General features: G+C 37.6%; 1 protein-coding gene across 1 annotated transcript in view; it reads right to left on the bottom strand.

Annotated features, from left to right (window-relative positions):
• Nucleotides 1-21,719, bottom strand: part of LOC150097068 (uncharacterized) — a 221,768-nt gene that overhangs the window by 170,017 nt on the left and 30,032 nt on the right. Inside the window, exon 3 of the mRNA XM_090408117.1 lies at nt 15,778-16,143. Within this exon, the coding sequence (XP_090264243.1) occupies nt 15,778-16,143 (366 nt within the window). The remainder of the gene's footprint in view (nt 1-15,777; nt 16,144-21,719) is intronic.

Below are 21,719 nucleotides of genomic sequence, written 5' to 3'. Positions count from 1 at the left end.
ATGTTGTTGTTTTTTTCTGAAAAAATAAAAAGTAAACAAGAAGAACAAGGGGCTCGCAAATTTGAGAAAAATTTAACAAAGAGCTCAGGAGAGCCCCCGCAAGCCCCTTATAGCTCACCACTGGGCCTAAGCCTTTACAAGTGTTTTACCCTATGCCTGTTCTAGTTATCATTGTAGTCATTCTCTGGTGGCAATGCCATGCCAACAGTGTGCCCTGCAGGGCCCTCAAGGAAAGAACTTTTATATCCTTCTGGTTAAGCCCAAGCTGTTTTAGCTCCTTATAACTCTCTGCACTCCATACACCATGCAAAGAGATGGTGGCGCTGGTAAACCTCGGAGTTGTCCCATGCTCCTCCTGCATCTTACTAACTAGATCTTGGTTATTTTTATAGTAGTTCACTTTATTATTATGGCTATAGGCTAGTGGGTGCCCTGTTCCCACCACCTGGACATCAACTACCCAAACGTCACCATCTCTTTTAATCACTAAGTCTGGCTTACACAAACCAGAGGAGGTCCTATAATGTGTTTCCACTGCGGTCACCCAACCTTTGTTCTTAAAGTGGTTGTTCAGAATGGAGACCACGGCGTCATGCCTCCACACGCGGACCGCATGGGTGCGGAAGCAACACTGGGCTATATGAGACAATGTCTCACTGTAGTGGCAGCCAGCCCTACAGTTTGAGTTGTCACTACCCCATCAAGCTGTGTGGGCTCGAGTAGGCAGAGCATTGATCCTCATCCTGATAAGGTCAATATACTCGAACCCAGGGAGGAGTCTGGTGCCATCCCTTACCCAATCATGCTGGGGAGGCACCAGATATGACTCTTTTAAAGGAGCACCATCTACAGAACAGTGCAACAGAGATACCCACCTCTAGCGGGTGCTGACTCAATTAAGATACCCTGATAATGGGACCAGCCTTTAGCCCGCCTAAAGTCTTCTTGTATTAATGGGCTATAGAAAGCCTCTCTGCAGTTAGGGGAAATAAGATAGTTCTAACTTTGCAATTCTTGACAGCCGCAGGCGTGGGATCAGCCATCTAAGTGATGGAACCCTGAGCCCACCACCCTTGCATGGAAATATGCAGTAGGGGTGTCAGGCTGCAGGGTTATCCGTTCAGCCATGAGATCATGACTGAACGGATAGCCCTGTCCATTCGGGACAGTACTGAGATATATATCCTACCAAGCACCAACTTGCGGTAAAAGCGAGGTAGCAGATAGTGGGAAAGGAGAAACAGTCTTTGCTGGGGCTTAAGAGGAGCTTTTCTCAAAGAAGCAATCCCAGCTTCTAGGATAGAAGGGACAGAAGGGACTGAGGTATCTCCACTCTTCCAGGATAGTCAAAGCATGCAAAGGCCTCCTGTGCAGGGAAAACTTTATAGTCTCAACCTTAAGCTTCTTCTCACAACCAGAGGGAACAGGAGCTAAAGGGCAGGACTTCTCTACATTAATAGAAAGGCCTCAAATAGAGAAGAAGTCAACTGTCCGGTCAAGGAGTTCCTGCAAGCCTATCTTAGTAGAGGCTACGAGAAAAAGATATCCGCAAAGGCCATAGCATTAAAGGAAGAAACACCTAGAGAGTAGTCTATATGGCTAGGAAGAGAGTGAAGAAGCTTATCTATGACACAGTTAAAGAAAAGGGGAGATAGCGGGTCACCCTGGCGAACAACCTGCACTGCGGGAATAGAAGTTTCATGGGACCCTGTAGTGATAGTGACGGAGCTACCAAAGTATAGTTCCATAACATAGGAAAGAAAGGGTTCTGGACATCCAGCAATAGACAACACCCAAAGGAGAGCAGGAAGGGAGACACTATCAAAGGCCTTTTGGATGTCCAGCGATGCCATATATAGAGGCTTAAGGTGGTGTCGGGAATCAGAGAGAAGAGAAGACATATATTCTCGGCACAGCTGTCCGAAGGGACAAAAGCTCCCTGTCTATAATCATGCTGTATATGTTGCTGAAGTCATTTAACTAAGATTTTATGACAGCGTCTAAGTATCACAGGGGGGAGATGGTAATAGGTCTAAAGTCTGATGCACAGCTTGAAGTTTCTTTCTTTGGAATGAAGATAGTTCTTGAAGCACGTAGGTATGGTGGTATTGCTTTACTGAAAAAGGAGAATGTCCACTAAGTCTTGAAGAATCTTCAATGGCACCTTCCAAAGCCTAGATGTAGGAAAGCTATCAGGTCCGGAAACAGAGAAATTGGATGGAAGAGCTGCTTTAATCTCCTGCATGGAGATAGGCTGGTATATTTGAAAGACAGGAATGGACCATCAATATCATAGGTTGGTCATCATAATCAGGGAAGTGTGAAGGTGGAGCAGAAAAGACTGTACTCCAGAATTTAACAAAATCATCATGTAAGTGTGCTAGAGGTGGAGGGGAAGCACCATCAAGGATGGTTTTGGCACACTGCCCTCTATTCTTTTCATAGAGGACCTGCATAGCTGCATAAGCTCTCTTCCTCTGCTTCCTATTTGACAAAGTCATTGTAGAATGAGAGGTAGGCTGATGTTTGGCAAGGCATGAAGTGTTCGGAGAATTCAGCATGGAGGTAGTCATTCAACTGATCTGTGATATCCATTCCCAGAAGGTGAGTCTGGATGAGAGATTTAAGAATTTGATAGTTATATTCCAGAAGAGGAGGATCGTCTAGAGATGATGTCAGTCTGAGAATCAAACCCTCTTCTTCTTCAACAGAAGGATGGTGGTTGGAAGATGGAAAGGCAGGGACAGGAGATATTAAATCTTGCAGACTCACATTCCCAGTATACCACTTTTTGATATCTATTGGTCAGCCATCCTCTTATCCATGCTAATATTCTATAACCCAAACCCATTTTCTCTAATTTATGCAATAGTTTACCATGCTGTATTCTGTCAAAAGCTTTAGCAAAATCCAAAAGTATCATGGTGTATCCATTCCCCTTGTCTAGTTCAATGGTAACATAATTATATATATTGAAAGTTTATTTTTCACTTGGTTAGACTATCATAAATTTAGTTTAATCCTTCATCCAAGTTTGTGCAAACTTTGTTTGCTCACACGTGGATAAAGGATTAAACTAAATTTATTATAGTCTAACCAAGTAAAAAATAAACTTTCAACATCTTTCTCTAAATCCAGAGTAATATAATAAAAAGGTGGCAGACCTTTTGGCAACTCCTATTGGTAGGGATGACCTCGCTATTGCTTCTGCCTGGTATCTCCACATCTGAGCCTGGCTCCCACTGAAGAGACCTCAATAAAGGTCAAAACTAGTCTGGGTAGTGGCCCTTCCCTTAATGCATAACATTATACATATCCACAAGGAGATGTGTTTTGCATTATGGAAGATACTGAGATAGGAGTGATGTCAGCTTGGTCCACCTTTGCAACGAGTTTCCTGGTGTTGTACTACCTTACCCCAGTCCTGAAGATACTTTCAGGTGCAAACTTTGTTTGCTCACACTTGGATAAAGGATTAAACTAAATTTATTATAGTTATATATATGTTAAGATAAAGGGAAAAAAGGGAGGTGGGATGCTATTGATGACAGAAAAAGAGTTAAGATACGAGGAAGGGGGGTAGGATATAGTGGTAATGGTTTTGAAGCAGTATGGTTTGAGATAGGGGTGAATAGAATGAAATATTTTGTTGGATGCTGCTATAGATGCTGGTAATGTGGAGGGTAATGACCATGAAATGTATAAGCAAAATTAGCCAAGGAAATGGGAAAAGGCTCATAATGGACGATTTTAATTACGTCAATATAGATTGGGATGACATGATGGCAACTGGCAGTAAAGAAAATGAGTTTCCTGAATTTTTGAGAGGCAACTACCTCAGGCAGTCAAGCTGGGTGGTTGCCAGCCATGTGAGGAATTCTGTGAGGAAAGGGTATATATGGAACTACAATGCTGGCGATTATGAGAAGCTCAGGAGACAGCTTGGAGCTGTAAAATGGAATGAGGAGTTGGGTGGAAAGGAGATCAATGCTGCTTGGTTGATATTCAAGAACTATTAGAAGCAATGTCTATTCCAAAGGTCAGAAGATAAGGTGTGAAATCGATGAATAAAGTGAATGTAATACAGAGAAAAAAAGGTATCAGCCTTTTTTTTTCTCTGTATTACATGCTTAATCTCTGGAGGCAACATAAGAGGAGTGGTGGTAATCAGTTCCATGAGGATTATGAAGAGCAGGCAAGGAGGGTGACTTGGTTGGTAAGTGGAGCAAAAGTTCAGTATGAGCAGCAGTTAGCTATTGAAACCAAAAAACTCAGGGAGTTCTTTCAATATGTAGCTGGGTAAAATAAGAGTGATTATGGTAGGATGGCAATGATTGGATAAAATGATATAAAGACAACTGCTGCAGAGGATATAGTTGAGATATTTAATGAGCAGTTTATAAAGGTCTTTCATCCTTGTTAATGTGAAATCATGGAGAGTTTGAGAGCACCAGATGAGGAGGAGGACGAGGAGAGACTGACTGTGAGTGACGAAGAGGTATATGGGGAAATAAGCAAACTTGATATTAATAAGGCTATGGGACTTGATTATATATCACTACATATTTTGAAGGACTGTACCAGGGAGTTGACATCTTCCTTGACATATTTGTTTAATATGAGTCTTACATTGGGTTAAGTTACAAAGGAGTAGAAGGAAGGCAAAATTGTACTGCTTCATAAAAAAGGTGACAGAATTCAAGTATCAAATTATAAGCCAATCTGTGTGTCAGGTATTGGGGTTAAAGTGTTGGAAAGACTGGTGAGAATAAAGATCTAGAATTGAGTTGACAACAATGGTATTATCTTTGATGGACAGCACAGATTTGCTAAAGGGAGATCATGTTTTAGTAATCTACCTATTTATTACAATAAGGTGACAGCAGCATTGGATGTGGGAGATTGATACACAGTAGCATACTTAGACTTTGCAAAGGCTTTTGATAGATTACCACATGATAGGTCGATAGTCAAACTACAGCAGATAGAGTTAGATATTAGACTAGTGCATTGGATTGGAAATTGGTTGTCTGATAGATATCAACAAGTTGTGTATGGGGAGCAATATTCCAGAAGAGGAATGTCACTAGTTGCATACCTCAGGAGTCTGTTTTTTTGGTTAATTGCTGTTCCTGTATGTTAATGATATTGGGGAAGATTTGAATGGGGATATACAACTGTTTTGCAGATGATGCAAAGTTGGGATGAACTATGAGGAGTAGAAAAGATGTTGTGGCCTTACAAGATGACTTGAATAGACTGAGAGAATGGGCACAGGAGTGGGGATATATTATTGAAGGAGGAGGAAATAAGGTGGATAAGGATCTGAAATTTAGAGAACATGTTGCCAAAACTGTGAGGGCAACATAATAAATTCTGGTAATGATGTGGACACTGACTCGTAAATGTAAAAGGTTTCTGGTTCCATTGTATAAGGCTCTTATTAGGCCACATATGGACTACTGTTCACAGATTTGGTCACCTGGTTTTCAAAAGGATGAAGAGATGATGGACTGGGGTGGGTCCAGAGGCGATTGACCAAAAGAGTTTCTGCTTTCTGGAATGTTGAATATGAAGAAAGGTTGAGATGATGCAATTTGCAGAGTATAGTGGATAGGAGGACATTTCTTAATTTATTCTTTCTAGTGCTGGCCTTTGGAACAGTCTTCCTTCATACGCATTTCCTAGAGTGCATTAAAATTCATTTCCTGCAGACATTAAAATACAATATTTACAATTGGAGGAAAGGATACATTTGTTAAAAACTGATAAATATTTTAATGCGTGTTTATTTTTTGTTCAAAACATTTCTCTATAAATAAATTAAAGACTTAATTCTGTATGTTAATCAAGTAAATAATAGTTTAATATCCGATATGTTTCACTGACTAATATCTGTCAGCATTTTCAAGGATACATTGGTAAGCAATGGAAAGTAACAAAAACTAGGAAACTAACCGACAATTCTAAAAATTATATAAAGTTATCACTGTGTGTGATACAATACGCGTGTCGCAAGTACAACGTTTTATTTGTTGAGATATTTATTGTAATTTTCATGAAAGTTCATTTCTTTTTGGTTAAATGATCTGATTACAGTTTTCCATACATCTGGTAGAATTAGGCCTTGATTCTTATTTAAGTTACCTGTTAAATGGGCGACTGTAGCAGCTTCTTTGAAGAATGTTCTGGAATGGTAGTTCTCTTCTATGTAGGGCATATGACTCTTATCCCATTCAATATTATGGTTGGTAGAGGCAAAGTGGGAAGAAAGGCCTGATATATCTTGTCCGTTATTCCTTACATAGCCAATGTGTTCTTTCTTTCTTGTTTCAAAACTTCTAGATGTTTGTCTGTCCGATGTAATTGATACCGCATGAACAGGGTATACTGTAAACTCCAGAGTATTTGTAGAAAGGATGGCTATCTTTCGGTGATCTTATAAACTTTTGAATGGTCTCAATAGGTTTGAAGGTTACTCTGATATTATATGGTTTTAAAAGAAGAGCTCATTTTTTGGATATGGTACTAACAAATGGAACTGTTATAGAGCTGATGTATTGGGTTTCATCTCGTTGTCTTTGCGGTATGTCATTAAAGAGAATCTTGTTGATGATTCTTGTAGGGTAGCCATTTAGGGATAGATCTCTGGATATTTTCATTAATTCTTCTTGTAAGTTGACAGGGTCTGTGGTACCCTGTATAGCTCTTTTTTTGAGCATATGGATAATGCTGAGTTTTTGGGATATGCGGTGAGACGAGTCGAAATGGAGGTAGCATCCAGTGTTAGTAGGTTTTCTATATACCGACAGGTTGATGCTATTGTCAGTTTGTTTCTTAATAAGGACATCTAGGAATGGAAGTTTATTATCTTTTTCTAATTCCAATGTGAACTTGATAGTGTTGTGGAAGCAATTAATTTTGTTTAGATAATTTATTAGTTCTTCTTTTTTGTGATTTCAAATGATGAAGATGTCGTCAACATACCTAAACCAGGTGGTTGGTTTAGGGGTAATTTGGGATAAAATTTGAGTTTCCAAATTTTCTAAGAATAGGTCAGCACAAGAAGTAATAATAATAATAATAATTATTAAATAATAGTTTAATATCCGACATGTTTCAATGACTAATATCTGTCAGCATTTTCAAGGATACACTGGTAAGCAATGGAAAGTAACAAAAACTAGGAAACTAACCGACAATTCTAAAAATTATATAAAGTTATCACTGTGCGTGATACAATACCATCTTGATACCAATGAACTATTATGTGATATGACCAACTGGCCTGTGGACTTAATCAAAAAACTAAAATCTATGCATCCGTTAACTCCAAGACTATATGGTGTTCCCAACATCCATAAAGAAGGTACACCATTACGTCCAATAGTAGATGGTATCCATTCCCCTACTTACAAACTATCAAAATATCTAGCCAAAATGTTACAAGAACACATTCACAACATGGATTCTTATATCAAGAACTCCCAACATTTCTTGGAGAAATTAAAAAACACCCATATCTCTGAAGATAATATTATGGCTAGCCTGGATGTCACATCTCTATTCACAAATATCCCAGTTTCAGAAGTCATCGACATCTTAGAAAACTTGTTCCAACCAAACATCACCAAGCTGTTTAAGCATTGTTTAACTTCAAATTATTTTACATTGCAAAAAACCTACTACAAACAACTTTCTGGATTAGCCATGGGCAGCCCTCTCTCTCCTTCTTGTGCCGACCTATTCTAAGAAAATTTGGAAAGTCAAATTTTATCCCAAATTACCCCTAAACCAACCACATGGTTTAGGTATGTTGACAACATATTCATCATTTGGAATCACAAAAAAAGAAGAACTAACAGATTATCTAAACAAAATGAATTGCTACAACAACACTATCAAGTTCACATTGGAACTAGAAAAAGATAATAAACTTGCATTCCTAGATGTCCTTATTAAGAAACAAACTGACAATAGCAAGAGTTTGAGAACAGGAACCAAACCTTGGAGATTCAGTGGCAAGCCTTAAAGAAACATCTGATTGATTCAGCCAGAGAGGCATGTGGTGAGGCTGTCTGCAAGGATAGAAAAATCAGAACTCCATGGTGGACACAGGAAGTTAAAGAGGCAGTGAACGAAAAGAAGAAAGCATATCAAAAGTTCCTGGCAAATAAGTCAGCTTATGCTCTTAGAGAATACAGAGACAAATGTAAGAAAGCTAAACATTGTGTAAAACTAGCTAAACAAAAGTCATGGGAGGACTTTGGCAAGAACATAGAAAATAAATATCAAGAAGGTGGCAAAATATTCTGGAGGTGTTGAAGAAGCTTAGGAATGGAGGAAAGAGTGCTGTAAAAGGAATTAGAGATGATAAAGGTGACATGAAAACGGGAGAAAAAGATATCCTTGAAGTATGGAGTAATTACTTTGAAAAACTGCTAAATGAAACAAGCAGTGATAACACAGTGGTAAAAAGCACACAACAGGCATACAGTCACGAATGCATATCCATACTTGAAATAGAAAAAGTCATTAAAAGCTTGAAATGTGGAAAGGCAGCAGGAGTAGATGATATTCGACCAGAAATGCTGAAATATGGTGGTATAAAAGTCTCACAGTGGCTGCACTGCATCGTTCAGAAAGCCTGGACAGAGGGACGAATTCCCGATGATTGGAGTAGAGCTCTAATAGTACCCATATATAAAAACGGAAATAAAACTGAATGTGAGAATTACAGAGGTATTTCCCTACTGAGTGTTCCGAGCAAGATCTATGCAAGCATACTCGAGAAAAACTGTGGAAGAAAAGCTTGGTAAAGAACAAGCTGGATTCAGGCCAAATAGAGGCTGTCAGGATCAGATCTTCACTTTATGACAAATAGTCGAGAAAGCATGGGAATATAACAAAGATCTGTATTTAAGTTTTGTCGATCTGGAAAAGGCATATGACAAGGTGCCAAGAAAGAAGCTATTCAATACGCTAAAGTTATATGGTGTCAATGGGGCATTATATCAAGCAATACTTTAGTCTGTATTTGAGTTGTAAGTCGGCAGTTAGAATTGAAGGAACTATACAGGAAGATGGGTTAATGTTAAATCTGGTGTGAGACAAGGATGTACATTATCCCCTCTGTTATTCATTATCTATATGGATCACATTATAAAGGAAAGTGGTATTAAACATGATATCAGAATTGGAGATGTTAATGTCAGCTCTTTGCTTTACGCAGCCGATGTTATACTTCTAAATAAATCCGCTACAAGTTTGCAAGAGTCCCTGACTAAATTGAATAACTGTTATAATACGGTATGGTATGAAGGTGAGCATTAAAAAGACAAAGACAATGAAAATAAGTAGAATTGTTGAAAACGTCAACTGTGTTGTGAACGGGGAACCTGTGGAACAAGTAAAACATTTCAGCTACTTAGGCACGATTTTTAATGAAGATGGTAAATTAAATATGGAAATAGACAACAGAATCAACAAAGCAGGTATGGTAGGAAGTCAACTGAATAAATTCATATGGAATAAGAGAGAAATTAGTCGGAACACTAAATTAGCTGTATACAAGACAAGACAGTGTTCAAACCAATTTTAACTTATGGATCTCAGAGCTGGGTCAGAAGTAAAACACTTGACCAAAGACTAGAGAGCGCAGAGTTGAGAGTCCTGAGAAAGATTAGAGGTGTGAACAGATGCTCAATGGCAATATCATATTAAAAACGAGGATATTAGGAAAGAACTTGACATTGTCGGCATCCAGGAATGCATTACCAGAGCTAATTTCAGGTGGTATGGTCACTTAAACAGAATAGGCGAGGAAAGATTAGCAAAACAAGTGTTCTCTGCCAGGTTGGCAGGAAAACAATCCAGAGGAAGACGAAGATATAGATGGAATGATACGGTACAATGTGCCTTAGACGATAGAAATATAAGATCTGATAATGATAATATTGGAGTCTTGATAAGTGACAGACTGATTTGGTGGAAAATTGTAGATACGAAGTTAGTAATGATGTAAATTTTTCATATAGTACTGTCATATCCTGTACACCCCCTGAGGGTATATGTAAGGAATTTGATGATGATGATCATCATCATCATCAAATTCCTGCCATGTACCCTCAAGGGGTGTACAGGATATGACAGTACTACATGAAAAAATTACATCATTACTAACTTCCTATCTACAATTTTCCTCCAAATCAGTCTGTTACTTGTCAAGACTCCAACATTATCAGATCTTATATTTCTATCGTCTAAGGCACTTTGTACCGTATCAATCCACCTATATCTTGGTCTTCCTCTGGGTCGTTTCCCTGCCAACCTGGCAGAGAACACTTGTTTTACTAATCTTTCCTCTCCCATTCTATTTAAGTGACCATACCATCTGAGATTAGCTCTGCTAACGCATTCCTGGATGCTGACAATGTCAAGTTCTTTCCTAATATCCTCATTTTTAATATGATATTGCCATTGATGCCATCTGTTCATGCCTCTAATCTTTCTCAGGACTCTCATATCTGCAGTCTCTAGTCTTTGGTCAAGTGTTTTACTTCTGACCCAGCTCTCAGATCCATAAGTTAAAATTGGTTTGAACACAGTCTTGTATACAGCTAATTTAGTGTTCCGACTAATTTCTTTCTTATTCCATATGAATTTATTCAATTGACTTCCCACGATACCAGCTTTGCTGATTCTGTTGTCTATTTCTATATTTAGTTTACCATCTTCAGTAAAAATTGTGCCTAAGTAGCTGAAATGTTTTACTTGTTCCACAGGTTCTCCATTCACAACACAGTTGACATTTTCAATGATTCTGCCTATTTTCACTGTCTTTGTCTTTTTATTGCTGACCTTCATACCATATCTATTACAACAGCTATTCAATTTAGTCAGAGAATCTTGCAGACTTGTAGCGGATTTATTTAGAAGTATAACATCATCCGCATAAAGCAAAGAGCTGACATTAACATCTCCAATTTTGATATCAGGTTTAATACCACATTCCCTCATAATGTGATCCATATAGATAATGAATAACAGAGGGGATAATGTACATCCTTGTCTCACACCAGATTTAACATTAAACCATCTTTCTGTACTTCCTTCAATTCTAACTGCTGACTCACAACTCAAATAAAGACTAAGTATTGCTTGATATAATGCCCCATTGACACCATATAACTGCAGCGTATTGAATAGCTTTTCTCTTGGCACCTTGTCATATGCCTTTTCCAAATCGACAAAACTTAAATACAGATCTTTGTTATATTCCCATGCTTTCTCGACTATTTGTCGTAAAGTGAAGATCTGATCCTGACAGCCTCTATTTGGCCTGAATCCAGCTTGTTCTTCACCAAGCTTTTCTTCCACAATTCTTCTTAACCGTTTCTCAAGTATACTTGCATAGATCTTGCCAGGAACACTCAGTAGGGAAATACCTCTGTAATTCTCACATTCAGTTTTATTTCCCTTTTTATATATGGGTACTATGAGAGCTCTACTCCAATCATCGGGAATTCGTCCCTCTGTCCAGGCTTTCTGAACTATGCAGTGCAGCCACTGTAAGACTCTTATACCACCATACTTCAGCATTTCAGTCGAATATCATCTACTCCTGCTGCCTTTCCACATTTCAAGCCTTTGATTGCTTTTTCTACTTCAAGTATGGATATGTATTCCTGACTGCATGCCTGGTCAGTGTTTTTTATCACTGTGCTGTCATCACTGCTTGTTTCATTTAGCAGTTTTTCAAAGTAATTACTCCATACTTCAAGGATATCTTTTTCTCCTGTTTTCATTTCACCTTTATCATCTCTAATTCCTTTTACAGCACTCTTTCCTCCATTCCTAAGCTTTTTCAACAACCTCCAGAATATTTTGCCACCTTCTTGATATTTATTTTCTATATTCTTGCCAAAGTCCTCCCATGACTTTTGTTTAGCTAGTTTTACACACTGTTTGATGATGATGATGATGACTAACACTGGACGCTACCTCCATTTCGACTCGTCTCACCACATATCCCAGAAACTCAGCATTATCCTTATGCTCAAAAAAAGTGCTATACAGTGTACCACAGACCCTGGTGACTTACAAGAAGTAATTAATGAAAATATCCAGAGATCAATTCCTAAATGGCTACCCTACAGGAATCATCAACAAGATTCTCTTTAATGACATACTGCAAAGACAACAAGATGAAACCCAATACATCAGCTCTATAACAGTTCCATTTGTTAGTACCATATCCAAAAAATGAGCTCTTCTTTTAAAACCATATAATATCAGAGTAACCTTCAAACCTATTGAGACCATTCAAAAGTTTATAAGATCACCGAAAGATAGCCATCCTTTCTACAAATACTCTGGAGTTTACAGTACACCCTGTTCATGCGGTATCAATTACATCAGACAGACAGACATCTAGAAGTTTTGAAACAAGAAAGAAAGAACACATTGGCTATGTAAGGAATAACAGACAAGATATATCAGGCCTTTCTTCCCACTTCGCCTCTACCAACCATAATATTGAATGGGATACGAGTCATATGCCCTACATAGAAGAGAACTACCATTCAAGAACATTCAAAGAATCTGCTACAGTCGCCCATTCAACAGGTAACTTAAATAAGAATCAAGGTCTAATCCTACCAGATGTATAGAAAACTGTAATCAGATCATTTAACCAAAAAGAAATGAACTTTCATGAAAATTACAATAAATATCTCAACAAATAAAACGTTATACTTGCGACACGCGTATTGTATCACACACAGTGATAACTTTATATAATTTTTAGAATTGTCGGTTAGTTTCCTAGTTTTTGTTACTTTCCATTGCTTACCAATGTATCCTTGAAAATGCTGACAGATATTAGTCAGTGAAACATATCGGATATTAAACTATTATTTACTTGATTAACATACAGAATTAAGTCTTTAATTTATTAATACTAGTGGTCAAGAAAAAGGTCATAATTTCTCTATAAAATTTAATTCAGTATGCTTTGGCCAAATTGTAGAAGGAAGAAAGATTGAACAATACACGTAATAACCATATAACCACAAGAAAATGTGAAAATAAAAAGAATAATCATTATTTCATAACGAAATATATATACAGACACTAGGAAAGTTTCAAACGAAGACCAGACAGCATATGGAATACAACTTGTGGCATCAGAGTTGCAATAGCTTGCACCACTTTAAAGCCATAACCGCTGCCCAAGAATTAAGGATTTTTGATTAAAGTTTTCCTTAACGGATAGCTATTTTGAGCTGTCGGTTTTCATCAGAGATCAGACAGAAACCTTGAGGGAACAAACACTCTCATTCAATACCAAAGCAATCCTATGTCAGAGAGTTGTATTTTTCAAAAGAAGAACTGAGGATGAGATACAAGAATAATTATCAGAGAAGATCCTAAAAGTCTTCATTTTGTCATTGTAAAATGAACAGATGAATCCATATTTCCTTGCCAAATATATATAAGAGCCTGTGTAGCTCAGTGGAAGTGGCATTTGCACTCCATGGTGCTTGACCGCAAGAATGAAGACTTTGATTCAAGTCTAGTCACCGAGTAGAGGAACATTTTCTAAGCCTCTCTTCGATCGGTTCCTGAGTCAGTCAATCTCTGGCATGGGCAAGGGGGTTTTTCGTCCCATAAACTCAAGAAAATCGACCACTGAACCCTCGCTATTTTCGGACATTAAAACTATTGTGTTAGGATCAGGGACCACAAGATAGCAGCACTTGATAGCCATCTCTTCACTGCATGGCGATCAGTACCTTCGACAGGGTGTAGCATAGAGGCAGCCTGCGTCATGGCACGCCTTAATAAGGGTGCTTGTTCACCCATATTGTGGTCACTATGCTAACAATTCATGTTAGCATAGCAAGTGCGGAAAGAGGTTTTTCCAAGCTTAAACTGATTAAAAATTATTTGCAAACAGCAATGACTCAAGAAAGATTGGCTGATCTAGCAACTATATCGATAGAGGTGGACATATCTTATAATTTAAATTTAGAAGATCTTATAAACAGTTTTATTGTGTGATATCCCTAGAGCAAACATTTAATTAATATTATTATGTAATCATTTTGCATTAATGTTTCTCTTGTAATAAAAAAAAATAGCAATTGGAGATTTTCTTATATGTTTGTCTTATAATCCATCAAGGGTGATATTTAATTGTTTGCCCCAGGGCAAGATCTAATCTGGCGATAACCCTGGTGGCAATTAATTTAGTGAGAGCCTTGGGCCAGCTATCTCTGATTGGCTGCCAGTGGAGATTGAACTGCCCACTCAGTCTCCTAAAGTTAGATAGGGCTAAAACGGCCTCGCATACTCCCTATACAGGAAGAAAAGGTGTTAGCTGATATATATATATATGTGTGTGTGTGTGTGTGTGTGTGTGTGTGTGTGTGTAGAAAGTATTTTTACCTTGGGTATAATAAATGTTAAAAATACCAAGCAATTTTTAAACCTCGTTTTACTCCATTTCCCAAGAGACAAACAAATCAAGTTTGCGCCTGCAAGTGATGCAAGTCTAGCTGATCCTGCAGGTAGTGCAAGACCAAGGCAACTCGTGGTAAAGGTGGTATAAGCTCTGATCACTAATCTTAATATTTACCCTTAATGCCAAAACACATCTCCAAGAAGGGGATGTATGATGTTTTGTATTAAAGGCAAGGGGGGCCACTACCCAGACCAGTTTTGACCTTTATTGAGGTCTCGTCAGTGGGAGCCAGGCTAGAAATACCAAGATTTTAGTAATACAGAGCTTATAAGTATTTTACCAGAACAAGTTACCATAAGGTGTTTTAACCTTATTAAATAAAAATCTCAGGAGGAGATAAACTTGCAGGCGCAAACTTGTCCATTCCTGTTTAATATTGTAATGGAGGTGGTGAGAGAAGATGCACCTTTGACTAAGTTGTATGCAAATGACATCATGCTGTGTGCAGAATCAAGAAAAGAAGTGGCAGCTAAACTGGAAAGTTGGAGGAAAGTACTGGAAGAGAGAGGTATGAGACTGAGCAGAAGTACTACAGAGTATATGTGTTGCAAAGTGGATGGCAGCCAGGAAACAGATCTGGAGCTGGGAGGAAATGTCATCAGGAAGGTTAGGGACTTTAGATACTTAGGTTCGACAGTGAAAAAAAGGATGGAGAGGCTGAGAAGTAAGTGAGATGCATGATGGAGGAACTGGAGAGAAACGACTGGAGTGCTATGCGATAAGAGGGTGCCGATCAATCTAAAAGGCAAAATCTACAGGACAGTAGTGAGACCAGCTATGACATATGCTATGGAAACTGTGGCCCTGAGGAAAAAGTAACATCAGCAGGATGGAGGTAGCAGAGATGAGAATGCTTAGGTAGATGTGCGGTGTGACCATAAAGTATCGTCTGAGAAATGAAAGGGGAATGGTGAAAGTCACGAACTTAGGAACAAAGATACAGGACGCAAGATTAAGATGGTTTGGCCATGTGATGAGGAGGGAGGAAGAGTATGTGGGAGAAGAAAGGTCATTCAGATGGATGTGCAGGGGAAGAGGAAGTACGAGCAACCAAAGAAGAGATGGAGGGAGATGGTGGAGGAGGACTTGAGGATGAAGAACTTGGATGTGGCCACAGCCCAAGACAGGAGGTTGTGCAGGAGACTCACTATAAACAGCAACCCTACTTAAGTGAGAAAAGCTGCAGAAGAAGAAGAAGAGATCAGAAACTTAAATAATACAATAATTATAAATAAAAAATCAATACTTGCCTCTGACAGTATCACCAATATTAGTCAGCTGTGCTAGAAGTTGAGGAACGCTAACAGGAACCAGTGTTCCCTCATCTTCTCCTTCTTCAACTGGAATCTTAACTGTATAACCATTATCTGAACCAGCAAGTGAGGTAAAAACAGTTTGTGTTTCTGGAATATGGTTCTGTATATCAGGTGGCTGAAAGGCAAGAACAGTCTGTTCATTTGTGAGGGCTGTCTCTTCATCTTGAATTGGTGCAAGAGCCACTACAGCAGGTGCCTCACCTTCAGAGTGAACTATTTGAATATTTCCCATCACTGTAATATTTCCCATTGAATCCGGAAGAAAAGCAACATTTCCAAGTTCCTCAACTGTCATGCTAACTGTAAGAAAAACAATACCATTAATAAATAAAAAACAGAGCTTATTTATTGTTTCTCTGGAATTTTTAACATGTTTAATACACAGATATAGTTATTTGAACATTGAAATCTGGATTGTTTAAATTTGCAGACAATCACAATAGTAACATATTGGTTGATTTCCCTTTCAGTTGTTTCGAAGGTGACTTTGTAAGCATTGCCGACAAAGTGTTCCTGGTGAGATTTTTTACAGGGTAGTTCACCATTGATTCCCCAACTCTTCCAATTTTATCCGGGCTCGGGACCGACATGTGGCTGGGATGAATTCATGATTGTAATTCATGTGTGTGTATTCACAGGGTGAGTTTGCTGTTGTGGGGGATAAAAAACCCAAGTTTTCAGGTGAAAAAATCCCATACCTCTGTATGAGACTGGCTAACTCACCTTTAATTGAAAGAGACCAGATAAAGGTTCCTCACATCACTGACGGGAATTGAACCCAAGTCTTTCTGATCAAAGGGCTTCATCTATACTGACTGAGCTATGGAGGCTCTAATAGTAACATATATGTCACATAAAATTTTTAAGTGAATAAATACTGAAATTATTATTAGTAGCAGTAATAATAGCACACAGCCTCTGCATAGTTTAAAAACTAATTGCAGGTGGCTCCCAGAAACTCTTATTGATATAATAATGCCTATATGCCTATTATATCTATACTTAAAGTCATTAGACATTCATAATCATCTCTAGCAACATATTTCATTTATTTATCACTCAAATAAATTTGCACCCTTGCTAACCACACTCTTACAAAACGTTTTGTTATTTCTCATCCAGTCATGCATTTGAAAATATATGTAACATCTATTCTATAAAACACCATTAGTAAATTATGTTTCTATCATATCTTCTCTTTGTCTGTTAGCTAAACTTTGTAACCTTCAGAATGTCACCATTTTGGTCACTCTAACCTCTGAATCCTCTCCATCATTTCCACATTTCCAAGAAACCCAGGCAAATTTGTAAAATAAAGTTGCAATGTATCATATCATAACTTTATATAATTATCCTTGCTTTTCAGTATTTTTTAACATCCAAGCTTGGATGCTAAAAAACTATTAATCATTATGTGAATATCTAGGATCAATATTTTATTTTATTTTTTTTAAAAAAAGGGTTTATATAAAAGACCTCTTATTTCTCTGCACTTGAGAATGCATTAATTTTCATATGAAATAACAATCTCCTGATGCTAACAGCCTTACCTGTTCGGTTACATTCAATCTCTCTTATATAAACCCTTTCTTTAAAAAATAAAATAAAATATTGATCCTGGATATTCACATTCAACATAATCAAGTTAATTTCTACTACAATTCATCTTAACATAATCTATTATGGCTAAGAACAACAGTTTTACTTCTTATATCTTAACAATTTTTCAAATACTTCATGCTCTGCTTCCTCTGAATCATTCATGTTAGAGGTTTAATGGAATATTACCAGTACTGAGAAAGAATTAAAACTAATTTTAATACTCTCAATATTTCATCTCCGTCACAGAGACATCTTCAGGGATTACAAAAACTTTTTGTAACAACACACACAAATACAATACAAAGTGAAACTAAAGTCCTATCTAGGTAGTGCACCCTCTATGGGCATTTGCAGGTGGCCTAGGATGTAAAGACGTATCTCTGATAATTAAAGTTTCCCAAATTTTGGGAAGTTTAATGCAACCGTATTTGTTTAAATTAGGTTGATTCCTGAGTGCAGATGCAGATTCAAAGAATAGTCTTTCTTTTTTGAATTTACTATGGTGAAGCATAGTAGTTTTTTTCCCAGGAGATCCTGTGGGATGTATCCAAAACATGGTCTGCAAGGCCAGATTGACCCTAATCGTGTTTGCATATGTAAGAACTGTGTTCTTCTAACCGGATGGATAGGCAAGTTTACAGGAACAAGTACTCTATATGTACCAGGCACTGAAAGAGGAGGGAGCTGGTCTTTAGTGGAGCGGATAAGGTAGCAAGTTTACGGTGAGGCTTAAAAGCTGTATGGAGGGTGTACTTTTTTTAATGATCTGGCTATTTTTTCTGAAGTACTACAGATGTAAGGAATAGTGATGGCAGTTCTGAAGTCCTTCTGAAGAGATAGTCGGGGAATGGGGAAGGACTTGATTATTTTTTTTTTAATTCTGTAGTCATTATAGCCATTGGAAAGGAAGGTGTTGTGTATGTGTTTGAGTTCGGTTGAAAGGGCAGTTTTACTGGAACAAAGATTGTGGGCTCTATTGGTTAGAGTTTTAATATGCCATATTGCTGGGAGGAGTGGTGGTGGGAGAGTTTGTGAATGTATCTGCCTGTATGAGTAGGTTTTCTATATACAGAGAAAGAAAGGTTACCATTAGGAAGGCATGTTACTAAGGTGTCTAGGAAGGGTAAACTATTGTTATTTTCCTTTTCCATCGTAAACTCGATTCTTGGATGTAGACTATTGAGGTGACTGAGGAAGGAATCTAATGTGTCTGGGCCATGAGGCCAAATAGAGAACACATCATCTACATATCTTAGCCAGATAGAAGGTTTTAGAGGGGAAGAGTCAAGTTTTGTTAAGCCTCAACACACATATTCTGAATCATTCACTTTTGCACTAGATTTTCTCAGTGGTGAACACAGTATTCATTCAGTTCGTACAACCCTAACTTTGTCTCAGTAATACAGAGAAATACCATTTCTACATAATCAGTGTTACTGAGGCAAATAATAATAATAATTATCATTATTACAAAACAACTCCAGAGAGTCCAAAGACTCATCGAGGGAGGCACCTACTCCACAACTCTCTGTCTCCACCAACTACAACAAACCACAACTGCCATCATCATCTGCACCAATGCAATTTACTGCCCATCATCACTACTAGCATTTTCACAGACAATCACAAACATCCGTGCCTATGGAGAGATTCGAATCTGCAGCCTGGAGAGTGGATACACTGACCACTTGGCCAACCAGGCCAGCAATTAATTGATAATTAACATCTGATAATTAATTGATAATTATCAGATGTTATATTCAGATATTAGTGATCAAGAAAAGAAAGGAATCAGTATATTCAAAACTTAATCCTAAGTTGAAATTATTAAGTGGCAGATAGTTTCAAAGTGATGTGGAAAAATTTTAAAATGGAAAATTGGACAATGAGACTTATTCGTGCCTATGGTCCTACAGAAAAATATAGCAAGAAAAAAGTACAATTTTTAAACTAAGTACAGCAGACATATAGAAATGTTTTGGAAAAATTTGTAGAAAAGAGCAAAGCTAATAATAATGTTAAGCACCTGCTGGATTTTTGTTCAGGATATGGCTGAGATAGTCATTAAAAACACTATGTTTCAACACAATGATGTGCATAAATTCATATGGTGAGAATACACAAGAAATAAGTCTTGTTGAATGTGTAACTATTAGCAGTAATAAATGTGTCCAAACACTAAGGATGAACTACATTTTTTCCTGTGTTTAAAAAAATTTTCATGACTACAGCCAAATGTGGACAAAATTTATTGCCAGCATACTATTAAATTATATTACACACAAAAAAAAAAAAAAAAAGTGTTGTTATAAATTTCACAAATTAAATTGCAATATGTTTTTGGCAAAGCTTACAAATTTCTTAAGGAAATTTGTAACTAGTTAAGGAATTAATATACAATGCTTACAGAAAACTATGCAGAGAGATATTTCAGTATGGAATGTGTCCACCGTAAACTGCGATGCAGCTCTCACTAAGTCATTCAGGAGTTCTTGAGGCAAACTGCCGCACTATTCCTTCAGAGCAAAGATAAGGCCTCATTTGTTTTCTGGAGAGAAATTTTGAGCAACAATGCATCTCTCTATTGCATCCCAAACGTGTTCTACAGGATTAAAAATTGGGTAACATGCTGGCCACTCAATTCAATTAAAATCCTCAGTGTCCAGAAATATCTCCACTGCTCATGTATGATATAGTGTGGCATTGTCATCCATTAAAAATGAAGTCTTCACCTACAACACCACAGAACAATAGAACATGCTGTTGAACTTCGTTGCAATATCATTCACCAGTCAAAGTCCATTTTTCCAGCACTTGTAGCTCAGTGCATCCATTAAGCATAATGCCTCCCCACACCATGACCCCAGCACCACCATATTTATCCCTTTCAAGGACATCCTCATGATCATAAGCTCATGCCAGATCAAGTGTCATCTAGAATCAGAGGCAAGACAAAAATGACTCTCATCTGTAAAGAGTACATTAGTCCATTGGTGTCTTATCCAATTTTTATGGATACAACACCACTGAAAACATGCTCTATGATGAGCTGTGGATAAAGAGATGCAGATGACAGGCCTTTGGGCACATAGGTCTACTTGTCGCAGATGTCTTGCCACATTTTATCAAGATATCCTGTACCTGTGCTTGAATGGAGCCGATTTGCAAGCTGACCTGCTATGGTGCATCAATTAAATTTTGCTGTTATAATAAAAAATCTGTCTTCATGCTCCATGGTAGAATGAGGAGAACCTCTTAGCAAATGTCTGGAACACATTCCATTGGTTCAAAACACTGCCCAGAGTCTGGATACAATGCTATTCAAGATTCCAAACTCTCTGGCAATATCAGTAATTCTGCAGCCTTCTTCAAGCTTTCCAATAATTCTTCCCCATGTGGAATCATCTAGATAATATTGTTAGACATTTCAAGAAATCCAAGTTTGAAACTTTATTCTTTCAGAAAAAAGAACTTCCTTCAAACAAAATTCGCTTAGCATAGCCTTTTTGGCTTTTCGTCTAGTATGGAGGCATAAAAGTTTTGCAGTGGCTGCACTGCATAATTCAGAGGACCTGGTCAGAAGATCGAATTCCAGATGGTTGGAGTAGAGCTCTCGTATATTCATGTATAAAAGGGAATAAAACTGAATGTGAGAATTACTGAGGAATTTCTCTACTACGTGAGAAATTCCAGGTAAGATTTATGCAAGCATACTTGAAAAGAGTTTGAGAAAGATTATGGAAGAGAAACTTGAAGAACAAGCTGGATTTAGGCCAAAGAGAGGTGGTGGTCATGATCAGATTTTCATTTCAACATAAATAGTTGAGAAATCATAGGAATATGACAAAGTGCCCATAATAAAATTTTTGAAAACACTATAATTATATGGTGTAAACAGAGTTGCAGAGACCCACTGGACAGGTGATGGAAAAATCGACATAAAAAACATAAGAATATTTTACTCAGGAAGGAAAGATAACCATCGCAGAGAAGATGTAGGAACTAATCATTAAAAAATGGCTCATAAATGCAATAGTTGATGTAAGACCAATTTCTGCTAGAATCATCTCAATAAAATTCAAAGCAAAATAAAAAGGAACATATATATATATATATATATATAAAAATAATAGAAGTTTACGTACCAGTCAAATGAAGAGAAGGAATATAGTCAATTTCTTGAACAACTGCAAGAAGAAATCAGGTGAACAAGCACAAGAGATATCCTGATTATTATGGGAGATTTTAATACAAAGATCAGTCCGTACTCTGAA

This window comes from Typopeltis vanoorti, chromosome 18, assembly GCF_054136105.1.
Source record: "Typopeltis vanoorti isolate ZY-2024b chromosome 18, IOZ_Tvanoo_1.0, whole genome shotgun sequence".
In the NCBI taxonomy this organism is placed as follows: Eukaryota; Metazoa; Arthropoda; class Arachnida; order Uropygi; family Thelyphonidae; genus Typopeltis; species Typopeltis vanoorti.
This window is presented reverse-complemented; position numbering and strand designations above follow the sequence as displayed.